At 39.7% G+C, this 24,478-nt stretch overlaps 1 protein-coding gene and 1 long non-coding RNA gene across 5 annotated transcripts in view; one reads left to right on the forward strand and one right to left on the reverse strand.

Moving 5' to 3' along the window:
- Nucleotides 1-11,264: 11,264 nt before the first annotated feature.
- Nucleotides 11,265-24,478, reverse strand: part of tbc1d32 (TBC1 domain family, member 32) — a 70,059-nt gene continuing 56,845 nt past the window's right edge. For all 4 annotated transcript variants that reach the window (XM_017431415.3, XM_025009409.2, XM_025009408.2 and 1 more), the window contains 2 exons: nt 19,013-19,201; nt 11,265-12,819 (listed from right to left, as the gene is read on the reverse strand). In XM_017431415.3, the coding sequence (XP_017286904.1) occupies nt 12,700-12,819; nt 19,013-19,201 (309 nt within the window). In that variant the 3' untranslated portion in view covers nt 11,265-12,699. The remainder of the gene's footprint in view (nt 12,820-19,012; nt 19,202-24,478) is intronic.
- Nucleotides 12,738-24,478, forward strand: part of LOC108244882 — a 13,818-nt gene continuing 2,077 nt past the window's right edge. Inside the window, exons 1-3 of the long non-coding RNA XR_001808947.2 lie at nt 12,738-12,846; nt 13,615-13,657; nt 14,433-14,505. This is a non-coding gene — a long non-coding RNA (uncharacterized LOC108244882). The remainder of the gene's footprint in view (nt 12,847-13,614; nt 13,658-14,432; nt 14,506-24,478) is intronic.

Below are 24,478 nucleotides of genomic sequence, written 5' to 3' on the forward strand. Positions count from 1 at the left end.
AGAAACTAATTCATGTCATTTCAGTGAGTCATCATGGCTGTGCCCTGAGTCCTCTGTTGCTTCAGATGAGGCTGATCCCCATGGATTTACAAACACACACAAATACATGTCATATACACATTCAAGTCACTTGTTTTAAATAAATGCTTCTATTTTAATTCAGTTTTGGTCTTCATTGTAACTGATGTGCAGGGGGATGATGAGTGATTTAAAGTCTGATCATGACTCGTGTAATAAGCAAAACAGTGACAACTCTGGCTTCATATTTTATTGCGTTAATGTTTGTTATTTTGTGAAAGAATGTAAAGCACTTCCTGCTTTACAGCCCTCCTTTCTCCAGTGATGCTGCTACTTTTAGTGAAAGTAAATCGTGGTCGTGTTCGGCCAACGTCCAATAAGCCTGTGTAAAGCCGTGTATTTTCAGGCTTTTGCTCACAAACGATACTTTTTGGATGCATTTTTTTTTTTGCCTCCTCTCAGCTGAATTTTGTATTCCGATTCCATTTAATTTTTCTGTAATGGGATTTTTGATGTAAAGTGTGTTTCCAGCGTGGAACAGTTCAGTAGCTGTGTCACTAATGGATGGCATTTAATTTGTTTCTGCTGTCGTTTAGAAGAATAGAAATTGTTTAAAACAGCCTGTCAGACTCGTGTGAACGCTTGAATTCCTCCTGCGGAGGTTCAGTTAAAAACTTCAGAATGAATGTTTTGGTGTGTGTGTCGTTCAGGCTGTTTTCACAAACCTGCACAGCTTCAGGGCCAATTCAACGTTTTAACAGCGGTCGCTGAATTTTACAAAAAAAAAGGAACATTAAGTCGAGTCGGTCATTTGTTTAATAAATCTGATTAACTAGCTGGGAAAAATGCAAATACTTGCATTAGTTATTGTCCGAACGCATCTCCAAGCAACTATCAATTATAGTATTTTCCTTTTCACCTCTACTTCTGAAGCCTTCTAAACGGAAAGTATTTGAGGGCACATTTATGCAACTATATCGTTACAGGGTTGAATTTATGGTTTTAGTCAAGAAGTGACAGCTCGCCCTGCGCTGATTGGCCGGAATCCCGAGTGGGCGGGTCTTGTAGTTATTCTCAAGGCTTTAAAATGAGACTGAATATCCACCCAAACTGTGGGTTTTTGGAAAGGTGGACGTGTTTTTGTACAAATTTGAAATAGTGAGATATAGTTAGAGAGAGTTTGAAGTTGAGTGGTTGTGTGCATGGATTTGATTCTGTGAGTCTGATTTTAGACAGATAGGTTGTGATTTTGAGTGTATTTAAAAATATTTTTGAGAATGAATAACAATCTTTGAATGTCACTCAAAGCCTCTTCTATGAATCAGTATCATGACATCATAGCATAAAGTTATAAGTTCTCAGATAGTATTAAATGAAAATAATACTTCATGGAATAATAATGATATTTACAGTCCAACAGAACAAGGTGTCACTATTGTTAATAAAGATCATGTTTATTGTGACGTCCTCCTTTCAGTTTATAAAACCAAAAACAGGTTTTGTTGGAGAACATGAGCTTTAAAGAAAACGGTATGAATGAAACACAGACTCGTTATTTAAATAAAGTCATAAATTTTATTCACGTCAACTGTAGTACATAAAACCAACCACCAGATGTCGCTATTTTAGAGTGTCTCGAGTGCTTCGACACAATAGGCCTTTTTCTGAGCAACTGTCTCAAAGTGGTTCAGTGATTCAGGAAGCCTCGGTTTCACCATCACTAAGTTAAAGTATCTAATGGTCTAGTTCAGCAGCGATGGTTGGATGGAACGACACTTTAACAAATCAGGGGTTTCTGTCTGATGATGTCATGAACCGAAAGGCAAGTCTCTCAGTTTACTGGTTCACCTATAATCCAACCGATGGTCATGAAGTCTAGATAATCAAAACAATGAGGAGTCTTTGACTCTTGTTTTGTGACTCTTGTGGAGTTCTCAACATCTTCACGTGAGTCACAGAGGCGAATTGTAAACATGACTGTGGTCGTCTCTTACCCGTCTCGAGCAGTAGAGCTGTATTTTGACTCCTGCACGGGAACGCCCATCTGAAGCAAATGTGGTAGAAAAACTGGTCCAAAAGTGTAATTAAATCATAAATGAGTCGAGGTGGGCAGCAAAATAATGTGCACGGCCAAAAATGCAGTTTTTACTCAAAAAAAAAAAAGGGTCATGATTTTTCAAAAACTGTTCGAAATGAGTCCCTGATTTGTCTCAGGAGCTCAGAGTGGAGAAGCTGCTCCTCCTCATCGAAAGGGGTCAGTTGAGGCGGTTCAGGCGTTGGATTAGAAAGCCTCCTGGAGGTTTTCCCCACCGGGAGGAGGTCCAGATGAAGACCTAGAACTCGCTGAAGGGATTATGGTATGGGAACACCTCGGGAGGAGCTGGAGAGGGAGGTCTGGGTTTCCCTCCTGGACCCGACCCCAGAAAAGCACAATAAGATGGATGGATGCAAGAAAAATTATAGATTTTTATAGGGTTTTTTGGAAACACTTGACTGAATCTACATGAGATCAGAAATCTCTTTCGTTCTGTTCAGATACTTTCCGAGTTCACCTGCTTCTGTGCGGGCTGTTGTAATCCTTCAGTTTATGATTTCAGGTCACCAGAAGGAATTTCTCTTGTTTTTGTTTAGATCTGATCATCATCATCTGTGTTTGCTCTCTGCGCCAGTTGTCTTTTTTTTATTTGCTGTGTTTGTTCAAAGCCGACATCAGGTCAGTCTTTTTGTCTGTCCGGAGAACTGCTTCGCGGCGAGCAGAAAGGGAGCAGGAGGCATAATTTCACGTTTTATTAGAAAAACAGAACATTATTTAAATGGGAGAATGTTACAGCTCCTGCCAGGACCTTGGTATAAAATATTAGGCTGCTTCCCAACCTAATGAGGTAGGAGCTATGGATGGAAAATGAATGAATGTATCCATATTGGTAGGAAATTAAAATGGCTGCTCATTAGTTTTGTAGTTAATTTCCAAACTGATTGCTTTCAAGGCTTTGGCGAAGTTTAGCTTCAGGCCAATTTTCTTGGTAATGCAGTCTTAAAATTTATTCCAATTCAGTCTTTTTTCATCCTTCATTTGTTGCCAGGAGGAAACTTCATGTATCAGTAGACGCTGGATATTACTGGATTTATGAGAATTAGGAAGCTAACTCTTGGTTTTTTTGCTCCACAAATCTGAAGCGGGGATGTAACGAGGGGAGAATTTGGACTGGAGTTTGTGCCGGTCTCTGAGCGTGTGCACTGAGGAGCATGAATGGGAATTATAATTCTGTGTCTCTCTCAGACTGTCTGACAGGCAGCAGGGTTCAGACAGACAGACTCAGGGAAAGCCTGCAGCATGCATTCTAAACAAGACCGGGCCACGCTTTAAATTAAAGAGAGGCCCAGCAGAGCTCAGCGAGAGGCAGAACAAAACAAAGAGAAGGTGGAGAGCTTCTGGCATCACTCACTGCATGTTTGGGATCAATAAATGCTTCTCGGTTTGCGTTAAAAAGGAGGCAGGAAAATGAAATGCAGCTTCTAATGACATCTGCGTTAAAGATGCCAGCGACCTCTTTTTTTTTTTTTCCCCCCATGCATAAAGTACTTATCAATATGCCTCGAACAGCAGCCCGTATCAGTGAGTTCCAAATCCCCAAAGTCATTTACTTCACATGCACACAATGAACATTTCACTCCATTGTGGAAAATATCGACTATAACAAATAAAAATGCTAATTCAACCACCCCTTAAGAACAGAGCTGTTGCACAGCAGCGTGTGCATAAACACTAATCAAAGTAAAGGCTTTGCACTTTTTGGAGGAATGCATATCGCCCGCAACACTAAAAGAACATTACTGCTGACAGACACTTAAAGATTAACATCAAAATGTTTTGCACAAGAACATCTGTTGGGGATCGGTTTCAGCTGCTACCACACCAGATTTTACGTCAATATCCAAAAAACTGGCCGAGTTACAGTCATTTTGTGTCAGCTGGTAGTGGCAGCCATCTTGAATGGGGTTGACTCCAAACGTTAATCAGTTATACTCTCAATGATTACCTTCTGATCTATTGTTTTTATGCACAAAACAACCTAAAGATGGGCAACCGTCTTCTCCTGACCAACAGCAACGCTAAACGAGACCAGAGTTTTATTTAACTGCAGCTGAAATGAGCTAAAAGTCTCCCCTGGCGGCAGATTTCTTTGAGTTTCTGGTTGTTGAGAATTTAATAATAAAAGTTAAGCCACCAAAACTACTTGGGAGTGTTTTTCAGTGACACTAACGAGCCCTCGTGAAGCAGCAGCCAGTGATGCATTTACAGGAAGTTCAAGCTTAAACAAACTTAATTAAAGCGGCATTCGTCGTCTCTCTCTGTTTTTGTTAAAAGAATAGAGTGATAACTGCATGGATTAGAGGCTTTCCTACCAAACTGTCAGAATAGGTTCAGCTGGCATTGAAAACAAATTAACGACGTATGAAGTTTAATCTAAATTTAATTGAAATAATGAAAGTTTAGGCTTGGATATTATTGAGTATTGTAGCTGGAGCACATAATTAGGATTTATGGTTCTTTTAGTATTTCTACGCTGAGAGTTTTCACAACAGCAATAAAATTTAATTACTGGGAAACCTCTTGTTTGTTTTATTTTGAAAGGGTGATTTTTCTGCTGCACGATAAGCAGGTTTTTATTTATTTTTGAATCCATCTGCGTGCCTTCAGGCTCAGTCAGAGCGGTCCTTTTTTTTATCTGCTCAAACGACAATTAGCTCCTGCAGCCATTAATGATGGGCAATCATGTAATTGTGTGTGTTTGTCAGTTTGATTGCAAGAGATTTCATGAACCACTGCACAGATCTTAATGAAACTCTCAGAAAGCAGTTATTGGATGGACATCAACACCTGATTAGCTTTTGGAGTCTCTCCGTTCAAGATGGCCGCCACAACTAAACACAAACATACATATAACTGTCAGTTTTACAGATACTGAGTTATAGTTTGGTGTGGAAGTAGCTGAGAGTATGCATTCCCTCATTTTTTTATGGATTTTAGTGTTTAAATAATCCTAAAACTTAGAGCAATAAATTGAAGCCTTGAGGTCGTTTTCTCCTCAGATGTTAGTTTTGTTTGTTTTATCTCATCAGGACTAAAAGTGTCGGATGTAGATGTAAATCAAAAAGGAAAATTAGATTTGATTTCTGTGCCGACTGAGACCAGGAGGAAATAATTGTTGGAAACAGAGACCAGGTTTACAGGAAGTGAATGGATTTGGTTTACCGGTGGCCTTTCTGAACTTTAGGTTGTGGACATCAAAAATAAATTAAATTTAAAAAATCAGATGATTGTATAATCGCATTGAACCTCAGAGCTTCCAGTTCTTTGATCGCTGTTTGGCTCGGTTGCATCTTTCTTTCTGCATTTTGCTTTATGGAGAAATTACTGCCAAGCTGTCGTCACAAGGCGCTGCAGTTCTGAGTTTGAATGAAGATGCAAGTGGAGGGAGTCTAAATGTCAGCGACGGTGCTGATGGGACTGTGATCCGGCCCGTATTAGATGTGTCTGTCAGCGGCGCAGACTGTTTTCATCAGCTGAATCTGTGTGGACGCCGCTTTGTTGAGCGGAGAGCTGCAGTCTGTCAGAGCTTTTTTCTTTTCCTCCTGCAGGAAAACATGAAGGCTCCACTTTGCTAATAAAAAGTGACGTTCCTCGCTGCTGGATGAACGCCACTTCTAACTCAGTTTGCAGTTCATGAAACTAGTCATGCAAACTTTTTTAGTGAGGGGACGTCTGACCTCGTTTTCAGAGCGTTTGGACACGTCTGGCAGGGCAGCAGCTAACACAAACTCAGGGGACTGCTAAACGAAAAAGATAACAAGGTTTTGACTTTGTGTTCAAACATCTAGATTTGTCGAGCAGAGACGACACGAACAGTTCCTCCTGCTGCAGCATCAGTGTTAAATGTGTTTTTTCCCCTGCAGTCCGCCTGATAATCACGCTGTGATTAAAGAGATGCAGGAGAGCCGCTGCTGACTGATCGATTGAAACTCCGAGTCGCTGCCACCGACTCGGCTCCGGCCCGATTGCTGCTGACAGTTCGCTCCATACTTAGTGGAATCAGCAGCTGTTTAGCGGACACGGTTGAGTTCTGTGTCCTGAGATAACAAATGAGTTTGGCTCAGAAGACCCGTTCCATTTTTAAATTCAGCTGGATTTCAGAACGTGATGTCACAGTTGACTCTTTTTCCACTTACTGGAGCACATTAAAAGTCAAAGCTTGAAGCTAACTGCTAGATACAATCACATTTTGGTTTTTTTTGTCCGTGTGGGTTCTTGTTAGCAGTGTTAGCAAAATATCTCATTAACTTTTGGAGTCAGTCCCATTCAAGATAGCCACTGCAGTAAATCAACATTAGGCAGCACAAAAATGGCTGCAACTCTGCCAGTTTTATAGATATTAAGCTAAATTTTAATGAGATAGTAGCTGAGAGTCTTTCCCAACACGTACTCTGAGAGTTAACACATCTTGCAAAATCTCGCATTATTACATGAGGTTCTGCACAAAGTTACTTTTAAGGGTTTGAACAAAACGGCTGCAACTCCGTCGCCTCTCAGCATGAGATGATTTTAGTCTAAAACGCTGGTATGAAAGGCGGCGGGTGATATGCATTTCTTAAGTTAACAAGATTTGGGTTGAAAGAGGTTTAAATAAAACAAAAATCTTAAATATTTTCTCATCAGGTAACAAGCTGCATTAAAATCCAACAAATCTAAAGCAAGTTTCTTTGGGTGTTTTTAAATCTGCGTCCAGCACATTAACATCACCTGAGGCCAGATGCCTTTTAAACATATTGTTTTTCTTTAAAGGAGGAATTTTTCACACATTCTTACAGGAGTTTGAGGCCTGCTAAAGTGGAAATATGAAGAAAGCAACAGTCTAACAGGAAGAAATATCATTTTTTTATCTCATGCTTCTATTAATACTTGCAGCTGTGTGTAACTGTCGTCTGCTCCATGGAAGCTAAAAGAGCCTCCTTAAGAAGAGAACGGGTGTTTAGAAATCGTTTTGTTTTTCTGGCACGAGATGAGAACTGGCTCACGCTCTGCTGTCTGCTTCCAAAGGCTGTTCATAGCAGCTCCATCTGCAGCGCCGCCGTGTCTTTCCTTCTGATCGGTCCGGCGCAGGACGGCGTCTTCATCTGCCGCAGATAAAACCGGGGCTGCCGGCGACCCTCCACAGCACTCCGTGAGGTTTCAGGCCTTCTCAGTTATAATCACGCCGCATCTTTGTTTCTCCCTCTTACTTTTCTTATCACTTCTGCGATCCATGATTGTAAATAATCAATCCCTCCAGGATTTCGCGGGCATTTTTTGTGATTGTTGCGGCTAAAATGCCTGATTTCATGGGGCATTTTCCTAAAAGTTGCGATTTTTTTTTTTTTTACTAAAATCAATAAACAACCATAACCAAAAATCCTTCCTAGTTTTGTAAGATAATTCCAAACAAACATTGACATTCTCAAAAGGTGCTTTATTTGAGAACTTTGATAGCTTCTAAACTGACATTCATGAGCATTTCTGGATTGTCCCTGGTCTGCAGCTCTCCTCACATGTTTGCAGACACAAAGTGTTTGTCGATGCGTTTATGTTCCATGATTACACTGCAGGACGTGCAAAACAGCTGCAGCTGGGGAGGAAACTGGTTTGCTGAAATCTTTGTGGGCAAATGTGAAGCATTAGCGCACATTTTGGCTTCGGTCGCTGCTCCTGCACGCTCCCGGCATTCTGATGTTAACAGGAAGTGATGTCACGTGTCTTCTTCCTGAGTTATTTGGAATTATTTTGTATTCCACGCTACACAAACCCACAAACAAGACACTAGACCGCAGAAACGGTGGCGAATCACTTTAGAAACAATAAATATTGGGTTAAAGTTGCAGGAAAGTTGTGGTGTTTTGGGCAAAGTTGCAAAAAGTTGTGATTTCGCGGGGTTTGCTTGATTTTGCGTTAATAGTTGCGATCGCAACATCGCGAAATCCTGGAGGGTCTGAATAATCGTAAAAAAATAATATTGATGAGGCAGATCTTTGTGAATATGGAGGTTTAAGGTTTTATCTGTGTCATGAAACAACCTTATTTTATGCATCTGGTCCCCGTTTAGAGCAAGATTTGACCTGGAACAGAAGGGAATAATGTGTTTTTACATCAAACTAAAAAGCTAAACCATTTTGCAATAAACTCTTAACTTTTTTTTAGTTTAAATATGAAAACTAGAGGACAATGTGTCCAAGGTAATGATTGAGCTCAACCTTTCATGGCAGCAAATTGGCTGTTTCTGTTCCTCCCGGGAACCAAGATGTGAGCATTTTAATAATCCACAAATTAGATTCGACATGTTTCAGCAGCGTGGCCAAGACACCTCACACCAAAGACAACAGCTCATTTCCTTTTCATATTTCCTCGTGTATTTTTAGCTTTAAGCATTTGTAGTGTCATGATTATGTGAATGTTTTACTTTAATAATTGACAACAGCTGTGAATCATCTGTTTCCATATTCTTATCATGCACAACCTCTTATTAAATAGGTAGATTATTCTAAATAAAATGTGTAACTTAATGCTTTAAAAAAAATTGTTTTTGTCTTAAATATTTTACTTTCAGTCCCAGAGGTTTAACGAGCAGATATATTTGCGAATCTGATCATATAATTATGGCAGAGAACTCTTTATATTGTTTTATGCCTTTTTTTATTACACACAACTTTAAACACAGTATTTCTCTGCTGTAATGTCTTTGCTGCAACATAAAAAAAATAAAACTATTACTATTAATGCTCCACTAAAGTTAGCAGAAAGCTAAAGCTTTGGATGCTATACTTCTTAATTACAGGCAGTTTAACATATTTTGTGACATCTTAAACACATCGCCATATGAAGGTTTGAGGTTTGAATTGAAGCAAGCTTACTTACCCCCCACCTCCTTCTAAAAAAAAACGAAATATCCCATCCCTGCACCATCGAAGGATCCATTATAGGAGCATTATTTTTCTGCTTGTTTGGGGATGGCTCCTTCCCGTTCCAACATGGCTGATTTTACGTGTTATAATCCCACTAACAGCTGACTGGAATATTTAGTGGTGAGGAAATGTCTCGACTGGACTTATTGCACAGGTGGCGTCTCATCACGGCGCCACGCTGAGAGCGACCCGTTCTTTCACTGATGGTTGTAGAAGCAGTCTACACGCCTGTGGCCACGGAAGTGATTGGAACGCCTGAATGCAATAATTCAGATGTGTGAGTGAATACTTTTGGCAATCTAGTGTATATGTAGATGATGCGACTGTTGTTTTGGACTCTCGTCTTTATCTTAAAGCTTTTATTAGAAGCAGATCCAAAGCTAATTTCTTGACCATGTTTACCTGCCTTCATGATTTAGGATAAAACCCAACTAAATGTGTTAATGGCCTTTCCAGTTAGCACAGGAGTTTATAACAAAGGGAGCGGATAATATATTAATATAGGACTAATCTTCCTTTTTGTTTAAAGATCCTCAGATTTAGAATAATAAAAAGAATTTACTGATTTTAAAGTTTTCTAAATTGGCAGGCGAAACTACGGCTTAAAGAAAGACAGTTTTTACAGAATGTAGAGGTTAATTTTATTCTTTTGTGCGTTCTTGTTTGATTTAAAGCCGTTTCCTGAGACGATAATGATAATCTTGTAAACGCTCACCAAGCTGCTCCGCTCGTTTGATCATCTGCTGTTTATTTTGACTTGCACATTTATCTGCAGACTTACTTCACTCGTTAATTCTGACATAATTGGCTGTTGATTTCAATTATCTCTGAAAAGCTCATTATCAGCGCGGGAGCCGACTCGACCTCTGAAGGGGACACAGTTTAGAGATGATGACTGTAACTGTAACTCCTACAGTATAATGATCTGTTGTGCTGTTGATCTTGATTATGGACTTTGCAAACTGACAACAAGCAATTTGCGGCAGATAATCAGTAGTAATTAGGTTGATCAGGCAGTGATGTGGACCCACCTTCCTCCGCTCACAGCCTGGGGACGTCTGTGAGCCGTTTATCTTTAGTGCCTTTTATCTCGCAGATGTTCATCCTGAACTCATTTGTGTCGCTGACTCTTCGATTATCCTGAACTGTTTTCTTCCCCCGATTTCAATCTTTGGCTCCCGAACTTCCTGCAGGAATTCGCTGCTGTCTTTTATGTCTTTGTCTTTTATCGGTTTCTAATCTGATTTTTATTTTATCTCGGGTTTCCAGTTTGCTCCTCATAGTTTGCAGCTTCTGCTTACAGATTTTCTGCAGACGGCTGATTGTAGCAACAAGAGCCGCCGAAAAGTGAAAGGAGACGATGTTTTTGTTTGTGTCTGTTAGCAAAATATCTCATAAACCACTGGACAGATTTTAAATTGGGTCAAATTAAGGACTAAATATATTTTAGCAGTCTAGCTAAAAGTAAAACTGCAAATTAGTTTGTATTTATTGTTAATTTTTGGGTGATAAAGTAGTTAAAGGTCCTGACTGCAGGTCATCGCTGCCAAGCTGACACCAGATTCACTCCTTCCCCTCAGAAAAGGCTAAAATGTCAAATGCAGTTTGAGGTGTTTAGTATGCCGAGTATTTCTGTCCGCAAACAGCCGACAGATTGATTAGAGAAGCATTAAAGTTCAACCCATACTGACCCAAATGTTAAACATCTTCAGCCGTAAACGCTCTGAGAGGAGGCGTCTTTTATGAGGTAAACATTTGATGAGTTCCTATCCGCCTCGATGGTAACACAGTTGTCAAGAGATGGATGAATGTGATGAATTTGTTTATTATGCAGGCCTCAAAAGGACAACAGGACTGCAGCACAGGCACACAGAGATAAGGCTATGGTTACTAATGAGGCTTTATCGCATTAATACAACACTCCTCATGCATTTTTCATGAATTGACCAGCAGAAGTACACAACAGGAGAGGCTGTGTGGTGCACTGCGCTGTAACCTGGCATTAATGATGTGTGCACGAACCAATGGTGCAAATTTACTTCTCATAAATAGGAAAGTTGTTGTTTTACAGTTTTTGTTGCACATGAATCGGGCCTATTTTCAGGCAACATATAGAGGTGAATTTTAAATGTAGAAAGTAAAACATCAAAATTTTGGCTGTATAAAGAAGCGTCCTGCAATAATTTCCTCCTGAAAGAAGAAGAAGAAGAGTGAATTTTGTTTATCAGCTGTTAAAGAGCAAAAACATCAAAGCCTGAAGAAAAAAAGACTTTTTTAATAAGTCAGGAAAAGGAACATTTTCATACAAAAGGTTTCAGATGTTTGGATATTTACAGTGTTGGGGAAAAAATACCAAATAAAATCAACAAACAAACATTTCCTAAATACATTTTAACCATCCAACAGCAATGAATGACCACATACAGTGTTTACATTATGTACAATTTAAGTTAATTTACTGGATTTGTCCAGAGACAAGATAAATGTTTGATTTTCTTTAATCTGCAGACTTTTGGAAAAACGAGGAGTTTCAACAAAGGCCCTTTTCACAGCCGACACATGAGGCTCTTTAACGAAACACCTCGAGCTGAGCTCAGACGTGAGGTCGAAGCCAACCCACCCCCGACGCTTTGTCCTGCGAAGCAAGGTGGGAATAACCGAGATGGTCCAGGTGTGAAAAGGTAAGCCGGCTTGGCAGCTCAGTTGTGTGATAAATTGATGACATTCGGTCTGTGCAGCCAACAAACAGGTTTATTACCGAGGGAGATCAATGATGGCGCCCGGCAACTTTGCATTTAGTTAAAAAAAAAAAACACAAAGAGAATCGCTAAACTTGGTTAATTTCTCTTTTGGTTCCGCAATGCTCGTTTCATTTCTGAAAGCTCATATCTGTGCAGGACAAGGCGGACCGGTCTCCTAACGAGCGCTGCGTACCACACCTGTGCTTTCCTTCCTCTTTCAGGTCCAAGAGGTTCGGACCTGTCGCTCTGATGGACTGGGTCACTAAACACACCTTAACTGCCTCAGAGATGGTAGGGACTTTGCATGGATGAGATTTCTGATTGTTTTTGGGCCCACTGTGGTCATTGTGTCTCATTATATTCATGTAATTAATCCCAGGGCTGATGTTAGGTTCACAGTGAAGCCACTAATCACTGCTCATGTGCCTTTATTTCTGTTTTAAGATCATCAACAGAGTTAATGTCAAAATAATAATATAGTTCAGATTTTCCTGTTTGCGTATCGGGGTGCAGTTTACCCCTTTGTGTGAACAGATTCATAACAACAAATCTGAACAGCCTTAGACTGTCTGCAGTTAAATAGGCCTGTCTGGCTCTTAAACAGGCAGAAATAATCTGTTTGTTGTTGAGTATTTTTTGGCAGAATCTCAGGAGCAGGCTGGTGTATGACCCTGATAATTGAAATCCTTTAAAATGTGTATTTTCACAGAAGAATCCTTGCAGATTTTTTGGAGTGTAGTTTTAATCTGGAAGCTTGTAGGTAGTTCAGAGACGTTGAGCTCTGCCCTGAAATCTTATTTCCATCAATCTTCATCTTTATTCTGATGGAGAAGTTCTCTCATCAATGATACCAGCTAACTGAACACACATTTAACCAACCTGCAGGTGGTAACACTCCCCGTACCTGAACATAAATACATACAAACTTGGTCAGTTGCCATTTCTTTTACTGAACAGTGTTTTTTATATTTTTCATGTCGGTCAGAACGATGTTCCTGTATCTGCGCTCCAGATCCAACATGAAGTCCAGATAGCTGCTGAACCTGAAGCCTCGAATCGGCTCCTCCTGCAAACGGAAAACAAAGAGTTTCAGGTAACGTGCAGAATTATAGAAGCACAGTTTGTAAACAGCATTGGTGAGGGCTGTGATAAATTTTCACTCAAGATACTCAGTTTAGTTTCCAGAATTTCTCCTGCAACAGAACTAAACGTCCAGGTCGAACCATGTGGAGGATAAATAACAATTATTAGGGATAAACAGGTCCAAAATGCTCACTTATTACAGAACATGAGTGAAAAAGAAAGAAATCTTCAAATAGTTTGTTTTGTTTTCTTAATAAGCAGACACCAAGTTTCAAAAGTAACTTTTAAGGAACAAGATTATTGCTGTGTTTTGCAAATTAACTATTGAGTTAATTTGATTTAGCTTAACCAGTTTTCTTGTAGCTGGAAAGATGTGCAGGATTAAAATCAGATCAGGAAACGACACGTTACAACTAACCTGCAGCAGAAATGACAAATAAAAAACAGGGTTTTAAATTCAGCTGCCATAATGCCTGCCTGATCTTAAGGGTGCATCTGTCATGGAAACACAGAGCAAACAGCCGCATCGTGAATTACCAGCCAGAGGAAAGCTGCACCCCGAGGACACATTGTATTCAGAATAACACGACTCCACCGTCAGTCAGTCTTCAGCCCCTGGCCTTAAATAAACACAGTCACTTCAACAAGTAAAGCTCATTTTCAGATATTATTTGACCAGGAGAAACACTCTGCAGAGTTTTATTATTTGTTGATGTGAGAGTTTAAGAGTAGATTTTGTGTGACGATCAACACTGATGAATGTTTTCATCCTGAACAGGTGACGAGAGCTGCTTAACGTCCCGCATAAGCTTCACAATATGGTAAGCATTAGTATTAAGGAGCTCATTAGGTACGCTAATTAATGTGTTAATTACTGAGGATTTCTATGACTTTTTTAAGGTTGTCATTTCATGATAAATGGGTTGTGGTAATCTGCACAGGAGGAGAAATTAATGAGAATATTTCTTTAAAGTGGAAAGAGACTTATTGGTTAGTGAGGTTTGAGTGTTAAAGTTCTGCCTTTCTCTCAGATTTGTTATCATTTAAATTGCAGCATTTTAAGTTAGACTTGTCCTTATTTAGAGCACCCAAATGTTTGGTTTTTAGGTCCGAGGTCCCACTTATTTAGACAGGGAAAATTAAAGAAAAGGTTGGGGCTCTGAAGGTTATCGTACCGTTTCTTTAGAAAGCTAACGATATCCGACCCAGTGTTACATCCTGACATTATCACCCACCAACTCTCCTTAAATCTGATATGAGTACCTTAATACCTAATTTAGTATATACTAGCTTTTAAAATCCTAGTTTAGTTTATGTTAGCTTATTATATCTTTTTACATCCTAGCTCACTTTTTAGCTCATGTTTTAGATAAGTTTAGTTTAGCTTTTTATATTATTGAGTGTTTTCATGCTGAAAAGCACTATATAAATAAATTTGACTTGATGATGATGAAGTTTGGCTTTAACTAAATAACATTATACACCACAACTCTGCAGATAACTTAACAAATATTGGCTCACTAACTGCATTATTAGTAATTGTAACGTAGTATCTGACTGCTTTTAAAATAGATGTTTTTTGTCTTTGGTTTGCAGACTTGAACACAGGAAGGAGCACCACTTTAAGAATCTGAATTTGACTGAGACGGCGTCAACCAAATCACAAAAGGTAACTTTTTTTGGCTAAAAAAAGAAGTTAACTTGAGCCAGCTGACCTACAGTTAATAGTTACTGAGTCCTGTGATGCTTTGTGCACCCAGGGGAGTTGGAGGTTGGTGTTTCTGCTGCAACACAAGATCTTATTAAAGATTCAGGAGGAGCAGAACACAACTGATGTGAGGCTGTGCTGCAGCAGAAACAATCCCCTCCACAGAAACTAACAACTGTATGTTAGCTGGTTAAAGCTCAACCTTTTAAATGTCCTGTTATGCAGCAAAAAAAAGAAATTTAGAGATATTACCTGAACTCGTTTGTGGACAAATTTCCCCACAGTATGAACCTAATATGCAGATTTATTTATTTTTTTAAAGTGTCATTCTCTGTAAGCCTCAAAGCCAAAAGTAACGACATGAAGGTCCCGTCCACAAGAACAATCCTCATAAACATGACAACAACATCCTCAGGTTGTACGTTAGATCAGAGGTGGGGTTATGACGTGATTGTTTTTACAAAGTTGCATTTCTAGATTTTGTTTAACTCTGTAAACCAATACCATTGATCTAACATGCTTCTGTCTCACTAACATTTCTGTTGCAGTTCAGCAGTTTTGTTTAAATGACAATTGCGATCGTATTCTGACACTGAAACTATTCAGACCCTCAAAAAAGGTTAAAAAACAAAAACAACTGGACTTCTGTTCTGTAGTTGAGGAGTTTTCTCAGTTCAGAAATAGAGAGTGTGGAGTTCAGCTTTTAAAGCTGAGATGTGATGTAAGCTGGATTGCTTGCAGATTAATCTCGCTCTCCTAACAATAGAGGGTCATTAGGGTCCTTGTTTGTCTGACTGACTGGGGATCAGGCCTAAAGCTCCATTATATGTTTTTGAAAGCTGGAATCTGAGACAACTTTCTCTGTTTAATGTAGGTTTCTTCCTTTACCCCCCTCTCAAACCATCTGTCTTCTCGGTCCAAAGGAGTGTACCTTATCCTTGAGGTGTAGGTGGAGAGGTTGTTTGGTCTCTCCAATATAGAGGTCTGAACATTCTTCACTGCACTGAACTGCAGACACCACACCGCTCAGGTTGGGTTTGGGTGTTTTGTCCTTAGGGTGGACCAGCCTCTGTCTGAGACTCTTGTTGGGTTTGAAGAAAATCCTTCTGAGTTTCTCAGATACTCCACCAACATCAGGAATGACAATGTTCTTTCCTCTGTTCCTGTCCTTGTTCCGTTTAGTAGATTTCCTAGCTGACTCGACAAAAAGCCAATTGGGATACCCACATGTTTGTAGAGCTTTTTGATGTTTCTTTTCCTTCGCTTCTGTCTTCTTGGGGACGTGTTCAGCCCGATCCTGTAGAGTTCTGATGACAGAGAGTTTGTGTTCCAGAAGGTACTGATCTGTGTGGGTTGGTTTCCTGTAGACTTCAATGTTGAGACTGTCCTCTCCTACCATGTGAACCAGACAGTCCAAAAAAGGCAGCTTGTTGTTGTCGACCGAGTTGATGTGTCTGGTGAAGGTTTCTACTTCCTTAGCTTGGATTTGGACCCAGGTATCTGAACCAATGGCTTGGTGTAGCTCCCTCAAAGGAGCTAGCTTCAAATGTTAAATGGTCCTGTCACCAAGCCATTGGTTTAGATATGTGGACGATACCTGGGTCAAAATCCAAGCTGAGGAAGAAGAAGCCTTCACCAGGCACATCAAGTTTACCAGAGAAGATGCTGACGACAACAAGCTGCCTTTCTTGGACTGTCTGGTGCACATGGTAGGAGAGGACAGTCTCAACATTGAAGTCTACAGGAAACCAACCCACACAGATCAGTACCTTCTGTTTGACTCTCACCACCCTCTGGAACACAAACTCTCTGTCATCAGAACGCTACAGCATCGGGCCGAACATGTCCCCACAAAGACAGAAGGGAAGGAAAAGGAACAGAAACATCAAAAAAGCTCTCCAAACGTGGGTATCCCAATTGGGCTTTTGTCAAGTCAGCTAGGAAATCTACTAAACAGAACAAGGACAGGAACAGAGGAAAAAAATCATGTTGCTGGAGTATCTGCAGTTCAGACCTCTATATTGGAGGGACCAAACAACCTCTCCATAGATGCAGGACTTAGCTGTTCATATTTTGGACCGAGAAGATGGTTTGAGAGGGGGGTAAAGGAAGCCATTTACGTCAAAAGGGAGAAACCAACATTAAACAGAGGAGGTCTCAGATTCCAGCTTTCAAAAACATATAATGGAGCTTTAGGCCTGATCCCCAGTCAGTTTCACTCCAATCGAACAAGGACCCTAACGAGCCTCTATTGTTAGGAGAGCGAGAACAATCTGCAAGCAATCCAGCTTACATCACATCTCCACACTCTATTTCTGAACTGAGAAAGCTCCTCGGATGAGAAGCGAAACGTCTTCAACTACAGAACAGAAGTCCAGTTGTTTATTAAACCTTTTTTGAATTGACCATGGCCTGGATGACTGAGAATCTACACCAGCATATTTTTTCAGACCCTCCCATTTGCATTTCAAAACAAACTGTAACGTGCGCCACAGATGGCTGCAGTAAATAGCTGTTCTGCACAAGTAGCTCAACAACAGTAATAATGGCAGATAGCAGATTGCTGCTCAGCCTTTTCAACCCAACCTCACTGTCTACATGAAAGCCTGGCATCAGTGTTGCCAGATATGAAATTTACAGTATTTATAAGATAGTTTGATGGTCAAGTCCCCCTCTTTTTCTGTGCACATGTTCACCAACTACAACAAACACTGTAAACAGCCTAAAATATAAGAAGAAATAGGAATAATAGTTTGGTGTAGCCTGTGGGTTAGTGGCAGACATAAAACCTCCCACTTTTTCAGCCTGACTGCAGTTGAACTCCAGCTGGACTCAAAGGGATGGTAACAAGTCATTTCCCTTTTCAAATTTTAATTTAGATGAAATATAGATACACCCCCTGGTGAGACAGGATGAATGAAGCAGAAAGAGAGTCATGTTAATGTTCTAAAACCCACATCTGTCTGAGTAAAGGACTCGCTTTACGTTGTTCCCAAAGAGGCACGATAAAAACTTTAACAGTTCAACTCGGGACAGGCATTGTGCAAAATTCTCCCTTACAAACACTCTGTTTCCAAGTCTTGCTGCAGAATCTGACGCTACAGCTCATTAGATTCAGATAAAAAGTCCAAAACTGATGTTTTATTCACAGGAATTGTCTGTGTTAACAGCACAGACATCAGGCAGAATAAGATGCCTGATGAGTGCTTCATATCGATGCCCACCTTACTCTGGATATTTGGTGAATATCAATGCAGTGTTCACCAAGCAGAAATTATTTAAATAAAATCTTTTTACATTACATCTCCACTCTGCAAAAGATGATTAAAGTGACTCTTTTAATTTTAATTTCCATAGGTAATGGATTTGGCAGAATTGGATGAAGCCCAATCTGAGATCTGGTTCCAAGTTCTCTGTTGATGTAACAACAGAATAAAAGTCTTACAAAAGTAAGAATGCGCACAGGACTTGGTCTTGTTGCTGTTGCTGTTCACAGAGGAAGTAGGGCATGATCAAGTATGCTATGGAAAGCTCATCTAGAATAGTGAATGAGACGCTTTTGTTCTGATGTAAACCCAGATTTTACAAAATCAGTGGAAAAACTACATACAGGAAGTTGAAAGGGGTATGAAACGGATTCTGTTGTGGGATTTGTCTCACTAAACTGCTAACAAAATAATCAGACCCTCCAGGATTTCGCGATGTTGCGCAACTATTAATGCAAAATCAAGCAACTTTCCCGCAACTTTAACCCAATATTTATTGTTTCTAAAGTGATTCGCCACCGTTTCTGCGGTCTAGTCTCTTTGTGGGTTTGTGTAGCGTGGAATACAAAATAATTCCAAATAACTCAGGAAGAAGACACGTGACGTCACTTCCTGTTAACATCAGAATGCCGGGAGCGTGCAGGAGCAGCGACCGAAGCCAAAATGTGCGCTAATGCTTCACATTTGCCCACAAAGATTTCAGCAAACCAGTTTCCTCCCCAGCTGCAGCTGTTTTGCACGTCCTGCAGTGTAATCATGGAACATAAACGCATCGACAAACACTTTGTGTCTGCAAACATGTGAGGAGAGCTGCAGACCAGGGACAATCCAGAAATGGTCATAAATGTCAGCTTAGAAGCTGTCAAAGTTCTCAAATAAAGCACCTTTTGAGAATGTCAATGTTTGTTGGGAATTATCTTACAAAACTAGGAAGTATTTTTGGTTTAGATATTAAAAGTTATGGTTGTTTATTGATTTTAGTTTTAAAAAAATTGCAACTTTTAGGAAAATGCCCCGCGAAATCCTGGAGGGACTGAATAATGTTCCTAAAGAAGTCAAGAGTAAATGTGTTCTCACATGCCCACCCCCTACAAAACATTAAAAATCTCTTCAGATGCAACTGAACTGGATTTCATAGGAATTTAAGATGTTGTTCCTCAGCATCTCACTTGTATAAAGTAGTAAAAAACAATCCAGCTGACCTTGAGGAAGACCTGCAGCTCCAGGGACTGTGTCCGCTGCAGGATTTCTGGCTGCAGGTGTTTCAATATGGCCACACACAGGTAAACCTGGTAATCCGGACCCATCACCACACAGGTACAAACGTAATGGCAGATTTCTGTCCAGTCCAGATAGTTCCAGAAACACTGGGTCAGCCAGTGGAAGCACATCTGTCGTTTGGTATCGAGAGAGAGACACACAAAAAAAAATGTAGTTATAATGACTTGGTTATTACAAGCAAAAGAAGACTTCAAGGACCGTTGTGTGGAATAGCGATGAGCAGTCAGTATGTAGAATAAATTTCCATCTCTAAACCTTTCTAGCAGTTCAACTAAATGTCTTATTAGTTGTTTTTTCCCATAATATTGTTTACATTCAATATTATCTCAAACATCTGGTTTTTTGCATTGTGTATTTTTTGGAAATTATTAGAAACAGTCCGTTAATCTTCTGACAGCTTTATCAACATATCCGAACATTTTTACTTCTCGAGTGAAGCATTAGTCAACAGTGTTGAAAATTGAGCTGGGATTAGGGGACAAAGAGACAAGAAGATGCATGCTAATATTTACTACTTCGTTTAATGACCAAATTAAAATCTGCGACTCGACTGCAGGAGCTCAACGAGGGATTTCTACCTAATCTCAGCAAAAGAACAGCAAGTGCTACAGCAGATCCAGTTTTCAAATGAAGATGACTTTTACATTTAGTGAGTATATGCTTCAGTAAGTTGTTTTCATTCTGTCGCTGCCATTTGCTTTGCACAAATCTAAGTTGTTTTAAATCAGCTACAGCACACTTTGTTATAATTTCATGTAAAAATCTAAGTACCACAACAGAACCGGAGAAGATGAAATGATCCTGCCTGAGGTTGGATTTTATCTTCAGAGACGTTTTTAATTGGACCAGATGACTAAGAGCTTCTGGTAAATCTAACACAGAGACAGAATAATGAAACCGAGCCTGAACACATTCTGACTTTAACCCTCACACATTACAGCCAGTCAACTTATTGTACGGCTGATAATTAGCCGGTGTGCCAACAACAAAACAAGTCCATTCAAATGTACGAACGTGCATCACTTAGGCTCCATAAACACATTAAATCATCATCACCCCCTTCTGAACGCTAATGAAAATATTACAACACGTGAAATAATGTTTTAATAAAAACAAGAAATTGCTGGATCTGTCTTGTTTTTGGGTTTTTTTTAGGTCAGGCAGAAAAACAAGCTCACAGCGTGTACTGTACTTATAAATCTGTGATATTTTTAAGAGCTGCAAAATGTGTTTTAGGTTAACAAATAAATTAAAGAACCTCTGCAACCTGTCTGCTTTCATCCTTTCAACAGTTGTTTATCCATTTTATCCAGTAGTTATTAGAAATATTGCTGACATTGAAAAGTGGACGAGTGCCTCTCAGATTCTGGATTTTAACAGAATAGAAGACGAATACTAAAATATCCATGCTACTTCAACAGACAGCTCTGTTTAGTTTCAAAAATACATTTTCTCATCAGTGTTGGAAAACCAGAGAAAACTCCACACAGAACAACCCTAAATGTGAGATCTGAACCTGCATCACTGAAGAACAAGAAAGTTTAATTAACTCTTAAAAACAGCATCCAGTGACATCTTTACGTTTGATTAAACTGATTCTAAAGCAACGTGTGCAGGATTTGAGTCCTGCCAGACAACAGGTGAATCTTCCTAAGCCCGCTGCAGACTAATTGGTGACTGAAAGTAGATGGATTTTCAGTTGCGGTCTCACTGAAATCAGGTGTTTGAGACCAGCGAGCTGTGCAGTCATGTTTCGCCAATTTATGAAAGTCACGGTTTGTTTTTATTTTTTGTGCACAATTTGTAATACTGTATTCTAGGCCATGCACAATATTGCGTTGCCCACCTCTGCCCACGTTATTGATCTACTGGAGTACACTTTTGGAATGAAGATAGGCAGATTTCAACTGCTTCTCAAAAATGATGATAATCAGCATGAATAAATCTGAACATTTGGGTGTTTTCTGTCATAAGGAGAGGTGTCAAAGATGGGTTGGAGACACCTGCCTCTCCAACTTACAAGGGAACTGAGAACGTCTAAGAACATTTCAAGACACCCTCATGAATGCCGTTTGCAGTCACAGCCCAGCGAGATACTGGCTTTAAAACGGAGTGGGAATGACTTTTAGCAGAACTTCCTCCTGAAGGTAAACATCCATGGTGATTCTCAAATTCCTCATCGGAGTCACAGAGGCTTGCAGTATTGTTGCCAGCATCTCCAACTTGTCTTAACAAGAGCTCCCCTGACAGAAAATACATCCATGATAATTAAAAATCTGTCTTTTTTAATTTCAGAAGTGTACTTTTGTAGATTATATTATGAATATTGGAGCAGCTAGGTTACAATGTGGGTAACACAATAATGTACAGTCACAGTTTTGAAACCATGCACAGAAAAATAAGGAATGATTTTGAAAATCTGGCTGCACAGGTTGCTTGGTCACGAACACTCAGAATTCAGTGAGACTGCAGCTAAAAAACTAACTTTTTTTCCTCAAGTTTGATTTGCCCGCCAGCCTTTAGCTGCAGCAGCACCAGGAGAAACTACCTTAACTACTACAGACAGCATGTAATACCTGAATGACCCAACTCAATCACAAGAAGTCTGCACACAGGAGCTGGAAAGACTACAATCACTGCAGGAGGACGAGCAGCAACATTATTCCAACATCAGCAAGTGAAAACCATTTAAAACTGCCCAGTTGGGGTTTATCTCAAAGATCATCTGACCCACAGGGAAGTTCGGTCTCCAGTCGCTTGGAGGATGCGTTTGGCATGAGAACTTCCCTGTGGCAAGTCTCGCTCTATAATCTTGACAAATGTACTGACCTTAAACTTGCAAATTGAGGCGAGGTCCACTGAGGGAGCCTCACACAGGGACCTGATTGAATTCTGGGCCCTCTTGGTGGTTAACATGATAAACCACACACAGAAGATTATTTCTTTCCTTCCCAGAAAGAAAGAGAAAATGTGTGAAGTGTTCACAACACCAACACCTGTAATAAGAACTCCAGGGGCCTGTAACAACCCTGTGGTTTGACAAAGACCCCCAACCTTGGAGGGGGAATTTGTAAACATCTCCTCCTTGCAAAAAGGAAGTACTCCTAACAGGACAAACAAGTCTTTTCCTCACAGGATTCAATAAGCCAGATGTAGGAGGGTATGTTGTTGAAGGTTAGCCTCCCAGCAGGGGCAGACAGGAAGGACTGATGCAACCTTAAATAACGCCAACAACATACAACGAGAAGCTGACATTTGTTCTGTTAATGATCTAAACTGTTCATTATTGCTACTATAAAGTAAATCTGGGGGAGAAAAATCACCAACTCCAAATGCTTTAATTCTCCAAACAGATTCTGACCCAGTCCAGCATCCAGAAACACATTTATCCACAGCCCCAGTAAAATGCTGCTTTGTCAGGCTTTCACAGGTAAAACATCTGAAGCAGATACCTTCATCTCTGAAGAACTCTGCCCATTATCACCCTAAACAGAGATGAGAAGAGCTGAAGGCTAACGCGTTACTGAGCCCTGGAGACGGAGGGTTCAGATCTTTGATGCAAATGCAGCGAGTGTTATTCACCCTCCTCCTGGCCTACATTACGCAAACTGCAACTGTCAACCACTGAGACAAAAAAGACAGGATCAAAAACAAAGCGTTCAAGGTGAAAAACCTTTTCATGCACAAGTTTTGCAAAACAGAGACAAAAAGATGACTTTTGAACTACTCCGATGTAAAAAAAAAGAAAGAAAAAGATTCAATGTCAAAGCTGCCTTTTGGAACAATAAATCTTACTGAAGTCGAAACAGAACAAGAGGAAATTCTGATTGTAGAGTCTTCCTGATCATTAATGTCAAATTAAACGAGACTGTCAATCAACCCTTTTAGCCTAAAATTTAAATTTGGTTCCTTTACGTCATTGATGGATTTAAGAACAGCTTATAAAATAAACCACAACCATGATTTTTATATAAATAATAAAACTGTACCAGTACAGACTGTAACTTGACTTTTGAAAGTAGAAACCCTTCCTGATCAGCTGAAGATAAATATGCCGTAGAGTTAAAAAAATAAATAAATAAAAGGGAAGGTTTTTAAGATGTTTTTCTCTAGATGCAAAAATATTTCACAGCATCTTAAGCTTCTTATCAGAACTGCCAAAAAATAACATGCACGGGAAGGGATTTAATTTTGTGAAGAGCCAAGCTAAAAACCAGAACTACACATGGTAAAAGTACAAAAGTATTCTGGATAGGAACGAGTCAAAGAACTCACAACAAGTTTAACAACTTATCTGAGGAAAAACACTGCTGTTGGTCATAAACATGCCGTACATGTTAAAGGGTGTTTTTGCCAATAGATGAGATTAAACTCGAATGAATTTGAAAAACTGTGAAGGCCAGAAGGACTGGACAGGTTGTCCCTGGAGGGCCGTCGTTCCTGACATTGTTATTTTTTATTATTAGACTCAAAAGCCACAAGTTTAAAAAGGGGTTTGCACAAGGGGCTCAACAAGCAAAGCAGTACCCCAAAGCAAAAAAACCTATCTTTCATAGGGAACCTTTTCTGCCCTGTAAGTGCACAGATTAACTTTCTGAAGATCAGTAAAGCTTTCCTATAAAAAGCTGAGTCTCCTGAGGGCACAGACAGTCCTGCCAGATACTTTGGTACGAGGTGTGAACAGCAGCAAAAACAGTTTTGTTATGAAGTCCAAAATAGTAATGCAACTTAAATGTAGAAGTAATCATTTGAGAAGCAGGTTGCTGCCTGTGATTGGCTGCTTACTGCCGATATTTACTGATATACACAATTTGGCAGATTTTTGTTTGTTGCCAGTAAAACAAATTACATGCACTAACAACACATGCACTAAAAGAATCATAAAAGCAAGCTGAACTAATGCTGCACTGAGCTATTCTCTCAGTTCAGAAACAAATATGTCTTCGGTCCTTCATTCCAGTTAGCATCTGTTTGTTTATTTTTAATTTTCAGACTTGATTTATCGTGGTTGGAAACAATTGTATGGTTTTTGAACAGTTTAGTTTGATTATTCAGTCCCTCCAGGATTACGCGGGCATTTTTTGTGATTGTTGCGGCTAAAATGCCTGATTTCGCGGAGCATTTTCCTAAAAGTTGCAATTTTTTTACTAAAATCAATAAACAACCATAACTTTTAATATATAAACCAAAAATACTTCCTAGTTTTGTAAGATAATTCCCAACAAACATTGACATTGTCAAAAGGTGCTTTATTTGAGAACTTTGATAGCTTCTAAACTGACATTCATGAGCATTTCTGGATCGTCCCTGGTCTGCAGCTCTCCTCACATGTTTTGCAGACACAAAGTGTTTGTCGATGCGTTTATGTTCCATGATTACACTGCAGG

The sequence above is a fragment of the Kryptolebias marmoratus genome, linkage group LG19 (assembly GCF_001649575.2).
Source record: "Kryptolebias marmoratus isolate JLee-2015 linkage group LG19, ASM164957v2, whole genome shotgun sequence".
NCBI classification, from domain to species: Eukaryota; Metazoa; Chordata; class Actinopteri; order Cyprinodontiformes; family Rivulidae; genus Kryptolebias; species Kryptolebias marmoratus.